The following is a 9,234-nucleotide window of genomic DNA, read 5'->3' as shown; positions in this document are numbered from 1 at the left end:
ACATTACACAATCACACATACCTGTGTATGTGTACACACAATCACACATATATGTATATAAAAGAGAAGACAAAAGACATTGTATATAAGATACACTTATTTAAGAGTGAACACACCTCATCATGCATCCCCACTTATTAAAATTTAATATTAAGAGTGAGAGAGAGAGAGATTACATGTAAGATGCATTTATTTGAGAGTGAGCACACCTTACCACTCATCCTTACAATCTAAAATTTAACTAATTAAAATTATATATGTGTGTAAATCTATTTAAGTGTGTGTGTGTGTGTGTGAGAGAGAGAGAGAGAGAGAGAGAGAGAGAGAGAGAGAGAGTTTCTATGTGAGAGAGAGTGTGAGTGAAGAGAAAGGGAGTGTGTGTGCATGAGAGAGAGAGAGAGAGAGAGAGAGAGAGGCAGAGAATTTCTATATAGGAGATAGTTTGTGTGGGAGGAGAGAGTGTGCGTTTGCATTAGTGTATGTGCGGTGTGTACATGTGTGTGTGTGTGTGTGTGAGAGAGAGAGAGAGAGAGAGAGAGAGAGAGAGGCAGATAATTTCTATGTAGGAGGAGATAGTTTGTGTGGGAGGAGAGAGTATGCATTTGCATTAGTGTATGTGTGGTGTGTACATGTGTGTGTGTGTGTGTGTGTGTGTGAGAGAGAGAGAGAGAGAGAGAGAGTGAGAGAGAGAGCATATGCATGCATGTGCGTACATCTGTATCTATGTGTAGAATATGCTTGAGAGAGAGTGAGATAGGGCAAACTTGGAGAGAGAGAGAGAGAGAGAGAGAGAGAGAGAGAGAGAGATGTAACGAGGGAGAGGGTGAAAAGAGAGAGAAAGAGAATAAAAAGTAGCTTTTAATAAAATATAAACGTATATGTGTGTATACATGTGTGTGTGTGTGTTTTTATTTACATTTATACATACATACATACATATGTATGTATGTATGTATGTATGTGTATATACATATATGTGTGTGTGTGTGTGTGTGTGTTGTTTCGACGTGTGTATGATATATCTATCTATATATTTAAAAGTGACCACAGCTTATCACCCATCTCCGCACATTAAAATTTAATCAAAATTAATTAAATTATGTCGATGTTTATATTTATAATTTTAAATACATGTATATATGTATAAGTATATGTGTCTGTATCTAAAACATAGTATTGTATATACTATATATTTACATATGTGTATGTGTGCGTGAGAGAGAGAGCGTGTGTGTGTGTGTGCATGAGTGTGTGTGTGAGAGAGAGAGAGAGAGAGAGAGAGAGAGAGAGTGTGTGTGTGTGTGTGTGAGAGAGAGAGAGAGAGAGAGAGAGAGAGAGTGTGGGTGTGTATATGTGTGTGCATGTGTGAGAGAGAGAGAGTTTCAACATTTGAGAGTGTGTAAGTGACAAGAGAGGGAAAGGGTCATGTGCATGTGCACGTGTGTGTGAAAGAGAGAGAGATGATTGTAGAGAGGGAATAGTTCTTTCCTGAAACCTTAATAGGCAGCAGCAATGCTCAATGCGCCGGTGCAAATGCTAGTAATGATTCATTGGGGGAGAATGTCTTTAATGGGGGAGAACTTCTATGGTCCCTTTCTCATTAAAGGACGATTTGGAGGCCCCTACTGTTGTGTGGCCACCGCCACGTAACGCAAAAACAGAAGCGGGGTCTCAAGCGACAAATATTATACTCTCTCATGGCATTCGATAGCTGCAACACGTGTCTACAAGCAGGCACGTGGACGCATAAGGGCTGTCCATCTGCCGAAGGTGTCACACCGCCCGCTTGCTAATCGGCCTGTTTAATTGCACTCTTAAGATTAAGCTGGCTGCAATGCTGCATTAGCTACTTTGGAGAATTCCTTGCTTTAGGCCTATGCTGCATTTCTGTGGTTTTGTGTATTAGTAGTCGCTTCTGCAGCGCCTCTTGGGATCCCATCTTGTAAGATCTCAGTACCAGGTTAGCTTAGTACCTGCCCTATAATGAAGGGAGCGCGCGTGGTAGCACTTGCTGCGGCTGTTGGCAATCTTTTGCAAGGATGGGACAGTAGTGCAATAGCAGGTGTGAGCTGCTCTACATCAAATATATATTACAAGCCTGTGTTTGTTATGATTTATGCACTAAATTATGTGCTAACACTTTATTTAACATGATTGATTCAGTGTTCAAGATTTTAGGTCGTGATTAGGCTTTTAATGAGTGAGAGCAGCATGCAGGGGGTAAAACTCAATTAATATAAAATGATCGTTCTCGCTTAGCTTGCCTGTACGTGTAGTCTTTCTAACACGAGGAAATGTGGGGTGTGTGATGGATTTAGAGCTGATTTAGCTTATTAATGAGGTGATGATCATCGGGTCTAATGGACGATTTGTTTGTGAGTTTAGGGGCGTTGTTGTACATTAAGCCGGAGTTTAATTTGGAGAATAATCCGACGTTGGAAGGCTTTGTGGTGGCGGCGACGCTGATAGCGGCGGTGGCAAGCACGGTGGCAGCGGGGCCAACGGCTGATTGGCGGGGGAGGAGGACAATGCTGTGCGTATCAGCGGCGGCATATTCTATAGGGGGATGCGTGATGGTATGGTCGCCAACAGTGTATGTGTTGCTGGTGGGCAGATTATTAACAGGAGCAGGCATAGGGTTAGCAACAACCATAGTGCCCATCTTGATCGCTGAGTCAGCCCCGACCGAGATTCGAGGCCAGCTTGCCACGTTCCCGCAGCTGATTGGCTCAGGTGGACAGTTTTTATCTTACTGTGTTGTGTTTGGGCTCTCTCTCAGTGCCTCCCCTAATTGGAGGCTCATGCTGGGCATCCTCTTTATACCCTCTCTTGCTTACCTCGCCCTGTGCACCTTCTTCCTCCCGGAATCCCCCCGATGGCTTGTCAGTAAAGGCCACATGTCTGCTGCCAAGCAAGTACTGCAAGGCCTCCGTGGCAAAGAAGATGTAGCAGGTGCTCTTCTCATCTTTAAGTCCTTTCACTCATTACATTCTCAGTATCATTGTGCTTCTGATAGTGTTACATAAGATCAAGAACTATGAAAGCAAATGAATAAACAGATTAGTCATGGAGTATACCGTGTTCCTTATCATGCTAGCATATCATGTCCCTTGTCATGAGGGTATTGCCATTTACTAGAGTAATGAAAACTAGGTTTTCAATAAAAATGGACACCATTCCTTACCCTTACAATAAGGAAAGCCTTATCCCAATGAAGTTAAAATGATTGTGTGTTCCTCTTACCATCAACATTTGAGACATCAATGAGAACTTGAAGAATCTACAGATATCAACTTTGAATTCGAACTTAATCTATTTGTTCCTCTCTTACGACCCGGTAGTATTAATCAGAAGTATAGGTTATGCTAACTAATATCAATCAATATTTTAGCCTAGTCAAGTTTGTGATCAATGTCTGCATTTCCAAGTTGTTTGCAATTTCAAAGTATGTTGTAATATATTGTTTAATTAATACTTAAGTGTGCTGGTGGAGTATGTTGTAATATATTGTTTAATTAATACTTAAGTGTGTTGGTGGACTTGTGCAGAGGAAATATGCTCATTATTGTCCCTTGGTTGTTAGCCTAATGGTTTGAGCTTAGGGCTCTCAAAAGGAAGGTCTTGTGTTCAAATCTTGGGGACACTATAAGGGGGGTTCACTTGCTTTGATGTGTGTTTCATGTAGGTAAGCATTGTCATGTGGCATTATCGGTGGTTTCATCCCGCACTTAGTCTTGTTCCTCATCTATGACAAAAATGATCAGCAACAATAGTTTGCAGAGCTAGCTCCTCAAGCTCTATTGCTCTAGATTTATGGCTTGAACTTGTGCATATTTGAAGTTTGAAGACCTCATCAGCATTGCATGGTTAATTGTGTAGGATATTATATCCAACTGAGTACCACAGATCAAGCAAGCGAATCTTTCCAAATTTTATTTGGAGGATGAGGTCAACCTGATAGTTCTCAAGGAGGTGGATCTCTCCAGATCCTATTTAGAGGAGGATGAGGTTGTCCCGACAGTTTCAGAGGAGCTTCCAGAAAACCTCTCTGAATCTTATGAGGAGGAGGAAGAGACTACATGTAATTCAGAAGATCCAACATTCTAAGAGCTGCGTTCCACCCCTCCTGATCCGCGTCGCTGCCGGCGCCCCATCTTAGCTCCGCCCCCCTTCACCTACCCCATAGCCCTTGGCTCTTCTCCCCCTGTTCTGTGCCGCCCTTGCCCTGCCCGCCGACTGCAGCCCCCCTCTTTTCCACCTCTGCCCACCTGTGCCCCCGGCCCCTCTGCCTGCCTCTTCCTTCTGCGCCGCCCCCCCTCCCTTCGTTTTCATGTTTGTAACTAATGATGGTTCTTGCCCACGTTTTCAACAGATATGTGCAATGTTTTTGGAAGAAAAAGTCTTAACTATTGTTGCTTTTCATGCAGCTGAACTGGCTCTCTTGGTGGAAGGATTGGGTGTGGGAGGTGACATTGCGTTTGAGGAGTACCTACTAAAGCCAGCTGAGGCAGTGACCGTAGAGGATGGGAAGCTTGATGCAACAGAAGTAGAAGGCGTTGTGCTGTACGAGCCAGAGCACAGCCAGTCTTGGATAGCAACGCCCTTATTACTGCATGAAGAGCAAGGAGGGCATGGGCTACTGTCAAGGGCAGGGAGCCTGAGAGGCTCAAGTATTGGGCTGCTAGACCCAATGGTGACTCTTCTGGGCAACATACAGAGCAACCTCGATTCTCTAGCTGATCAGATGGTGCCTGCTGATGAGTCCAATCATCTAAGTGAGCCGAATTGGGATGAAGAAAGCCAAGCAGCAAGGTCACCTTTGGCTAATGGGGGTGCAAACTATGATGAAGATTTTAATTATGATGAGCAGGTGGATGAGGACTTATCAGCTCCATTGCTAGATGAATCTAATGTAGCTAAGTCGTATTATGAAGGGACTAGTGGGGCAATGGGCATTCCTGCACTAGGGGCGAGTCCCACGGTGGGTGGGTTAAGGAGAAGCTCTAATGCAATGCCGAGTTTATCCAATGTGCATCCATCGCAGGGGAGTTTAACAGAGATATTTGGAAGTACAGGTAACTTAGGAGGTGGGTGGCAGCTCGCTTGGAAGTGGGAGCAAGAAGGCGAGGAGGAGGGGCAGTTTAAGAGGGTGTTCCTATTGCAGGAGAATCCGGACCAGGTGGTGGGGTCTGTTGGCGCGGCCTTCCATGAGGTGGAGGGCGTTCCCGCGGCCGCCTTCGTCAGCCAGCCTGCACAGTCTATGACCCAGGTGCTCGATGAGGAAGCTCTTGGGCCTGCCATGGTCCACCCCGCCGAGACAGCTGTCAGTGGCCCCCTTTGGTCCGAGCTCTCCGATATCGGAGTCAAAAGAGCCCTCGTCGTTGGAGTCGGCCTTCAATTCCTGCAGCAGGTAATCACGACTCACAGTGTTGCTCGCTTAATTGCTTTTGCCTGTTGAGTAATTATCGTTAACCATGACTAATAGCTACATCTAATCATTATGAATCGAGAAGATTAGTAAGTGCTAAATAGTTTATCAGCTGACTAGAGATTGAATGCAACCGTCATTAGTTAGTTCACATGCATCCTTCTACAAGTTGAGCTTCCATAGCAGCTAGTCGATTTGGTTGATTTATTAATCCTGGTACTACCCATGCATTTAATCTTACATCCTAGAAGTTGAGCTTCCATAGCTAGTCGATTTGGTTGATTAATTAATACTGGTGCTACCCATGAATTAATCACTCGCTAATCAATGTGTTGTGCAGTTTTCGGGTATAAATGCTGTGCTATATTACACCCCACAAATATTGGAAGATTCCGGAACAGATGCAATCCTCTCTAGAGTAGGGTTGAGCTCGGACTCGTCCTCGCTGCTTGCTAGCGGGCTGGTGTCCCTGCTAATGCTTCCATGCATAGTGGTGGCCATGCGTTTGATGGATCGCTCAGGAAGAAGGCACGTACATTCAATATGTATCTGCTGCAATTTGGCATTGTAATACAGTAAGCTGATGGTGTTAATACATGTTAAGATGCAGGCAGCTGTTGCTGGCGACGCTGCCGGTGCTGGTGGTAGCGCTGGTGGTGTTAGTGGTGACGAGCCTGGTGGTGCCGGCGGGGGTGGTGCAGGCAGTGCTGAGCTTCGCCAGCTTGGCGGTGTTCACGTGCTCATTTGTGACGGGGTTCGGGCCAATACCGAACATAGTGTGCTCGGAGATATTTCCGACGAGGGTGAGGGGGGTGTGCATAGGGGTGTGCTCGGCCACAATGTGGCTGAGCAACGTGGTGGTGAGCGACTCCTTCCCTCTGCTCATCAACTCCGTCGGCCTGGCGGGCGCCTTCGGCGTTTTCGCCGTCGTTAGCATCATCTCATGGCTCTTCGTCTTCCTCAGGGTCCCCGAGACCAAAGGCGTTCCCTTGGAAGTGATCTCCGAGATCTTTGCCTACCACTCCAAAAAGGCCCTGTAATCTCAATGGCCGGCTACCAACACACCTTTTCACACTACACTTGCCCACCTTAACCCCGGACCTTTCCTTAAGTTGTTCTTCACACTTTTGGTAAAAGATTATTGCCACGTGTCACCCACACTTTTGAAGTTTTCTACTAGCCCTTCTTGGTACTAATTAGTAAGAGCCTACCCTAAACAAGCTTTGATTTCATATGAGCCCATCCAATAAGAGCCTACAAAAAACAAGCTTTGATTTCATACCCCCCCTCCCCTTCTGTGCACAATGCTTGATTATGAAGATATTGTTTCAAAACTATGGCATCAATGAAAATGGAAAGAAAAATAATCAAAATTAGTCACTTTTCTAGCTTTTAGAATCCAAATGTAGCTCCTCAAAATGATCGAAAAGACCAAGAATGTAATATTCTCAAATTAAAATATTTCAATTTGTGTGTCTCCCTAGTAATTTTAAATAAAATGATTTACAACTTACATAACAATGAAATTAAAAGAATGAATTTATTGAAGTTTTACATTTTCATACATCAAATTTGTAAGCTTAACTTTTGCAAGTGACGCATTAGGCTTGAATATATATCATGTGGAAAGTGAGAGAATTGCAACTATGCACCTCAGCTAAATTGTTTTAGAAACATTTATCTCAAAAAACCATAAAGAAAGAGATCTTTACATGAGTTTCATTTTAGTGCGCTATTTTGCAGTAACGATAAGAAATATTGTGAGAACAAGTATACGCCACAACATATTAGAACTAAAGCATCACTTCAAGCAATAGATTCTCATAAAGGGACACTTCTTAAAGCAAAGAGGTTTATAAATGTAACGCTAGGAGTGTGCGCATTAATGTTGTCACTTAGGGAGACAATGAAGGTATAAGTAGTTTGTGTGGCTAAGTGAAGTAATAGTGTTAAGAAAAAAAGGTGGTGGAAAACCCCAAACACTAACATGTTTGCAATATTTAGGTGAAGGGAAGAAAGTCCTTGAAAGGAGATGATGTGGGAAATAATATACACAATGATTATGAAGGATTGGCATTTTGAGGGCAATTCGCTTATGTTGTATTTTGAAAATGCATTTTTCACCCTTAGTTTTTTTTCTATTGCACAATAATGTTTTTACAATGTTCTTTCTCATCTTATGAATTAATTTGTATGCGTACTCCATTGGAATGTCTTCACATAGGAGATCTTGTTAAACATTATTTTCTATGACAACGATAACTTGGGGGAAAAAAAAAGACAAGTCTAGAAGCTATTTTGTCGTTTGGGCATTAGACATTGGGTTTTTATAGTAACCTAGGTAGCATACTCCATTTCACATTGAGAGGAAATAAGATACCTTATGAGTCTTTTCTCTTTTGCAAATGTTTTCCCATCTCCTTTAGTGTTGGTGGGTGAACAAGCCTATAGTTCACCGCCAAAATAGATGAAATGAGCCGGTGGTGTTTCATTGTTATAATCGATTACAACAGGTAGTGCTCGGATGAGCTAAGAAGGAAAAGATGCTAGTTCATAGGACGACAGAAGGAGGACTTTTGTCGTTTAAGATAGAGAGGAGATTATTGTGTTGAGTGGTGTCTTATTTCCAGCTAGTTAAGAAGATGAGTCTTGTAAACAATGGATTGTGTCTTTACTAACGCATTTGGACTATCTATGTGTGTGTTGAAGTCTATTTATGTGGCGTCTGGAGTGTAACCATGTATATCTTATGTAACCCACTTTAATACTATGAGATTTGCAGTGTTGTGGGGATGCAAATAAGTATTGTAATTCAAGTAGCTAAGTCTTCCTTGCATCATGACTACCACTAGGCTCACCTGACTCCTATCCAAAGCCTTCAAACTGTTCTATGGCTTATCTAGACTAACCTCTAGAATGTCCCTAGTTCATATAGATTGTTGCTTGACACGTTTTTTTTTCCTAAAGCAACTTGGTGCCTTGTGTTGCTGCCAACAAGGACCCATATGAGTGGTAGTGAAAAAGATGCCATGATCCTACTCGTCTCATGAGCTGGCCACGCTTTCTCTTTGTGTAGCTTTTGCTGAAAAAGGAGGAAAAGAAGGTGGTGAACAAAGAGGCCTCCCACTCTGAATCTCTACAAAGTAGTAAATTTGCAGCAATCCCAGTGTCGAACAAAGATACATATGGGCGGGTTTCAGAGTTTGTGGTTGGTAATCCTTCCTCCATCCCTTTAGGCTATATGGAAAAGGTAAACAAATTGGTTGTTGATGTAGAGAAGACCCTGCAGAGCAGTTGGCAGAGTAGCTTGAATTCACTGAAATAAAATTTTGAGGAGGCAAGGATTGCATAGAAGAGCAATGACAAAGTGTACTCAACCGTCAAAGCCCTAAAAGAGATGATACACATTGCAGAAGAGGCATTGGCTACTTTGCCTCCTAACACAACCCCCGACTCGCCAACCAGACTTTCTTTGTGTGTGCAAATAGCCAGCCATAAGTTAACCATAAAGTTGCTCGCTCCAGGGATCGTTGATGACGAGCTTGCGAATCTCTGGGGGTTGGAGGTGACGGGTTTAACTCTTTGATTTCTATTGTAATGTGGCCACATGCTATAATCTGTCATTTTTGTAAGTGGCTTATGTGCATGTGTTTAATCTTGTAGGTTGACATGCAAATCCAAGTTGAGTTTGTTAAGGAGTTGGAAGGTGAATATGAATTGGTGATAGAGATGCGTCGACAAGCACATGCTAGGTACAATGGTTTGATCTCCCCTCACCCATCATCTACCCCTCTCCTTGTCATCGA

General features: G+C 43.2%; 1 protein-coding gene across 1 annotated transcript; it reads left to right on the top strand.

The window, feature by feature from the left end:
• The first annotated feature begins 1,861 nt into the window (after positions 1 to 1,861).
• LOC147610273 (monosaccharide-sensing protein 2-like) lies at positions 1,862 to 6,905 on the top strand. Its single transcript, XM_086786088.1, has 5 exons — positions 1,862 to 2,062; positions 2,386 to 2,952; positions 4,428 to 5,410; positions 5,769 to 5,960; positions 6,043 to 6,905. Exons 1-5 carry the CDS (start codon positions 1,984 to 1,986, stop codon positions 6,466 to 6,468), a joined length of 2,247 nt encoding a protein of 748 aa, XP_086642214.1. The 5' UTR covers positions 1,862 to 1,983; the 3' UTR covers positions 6,469 to 6,905.
• Positions 6,906 to 9,234: the final 2,329 nt, after the last annotated feature.

This window comes from Cibotium barometz, chromosome 49, assembly GCF_041138505.1.
Source record: "Cibotium barometz isolate CiBa-2024 chromosome 49, ASM4113850v1, whole genome shotgun sequence".
Lineage (NCBI taxonomy): Eukaryota > Viridiplantae > Streptophyta > Polypodiopsida > Cyatheales > Cibotiaceae > Cibotium > Cibotium barometz.
This window is presented reverse-complemented; position numbering and strand designations above follow the sequence as displayed.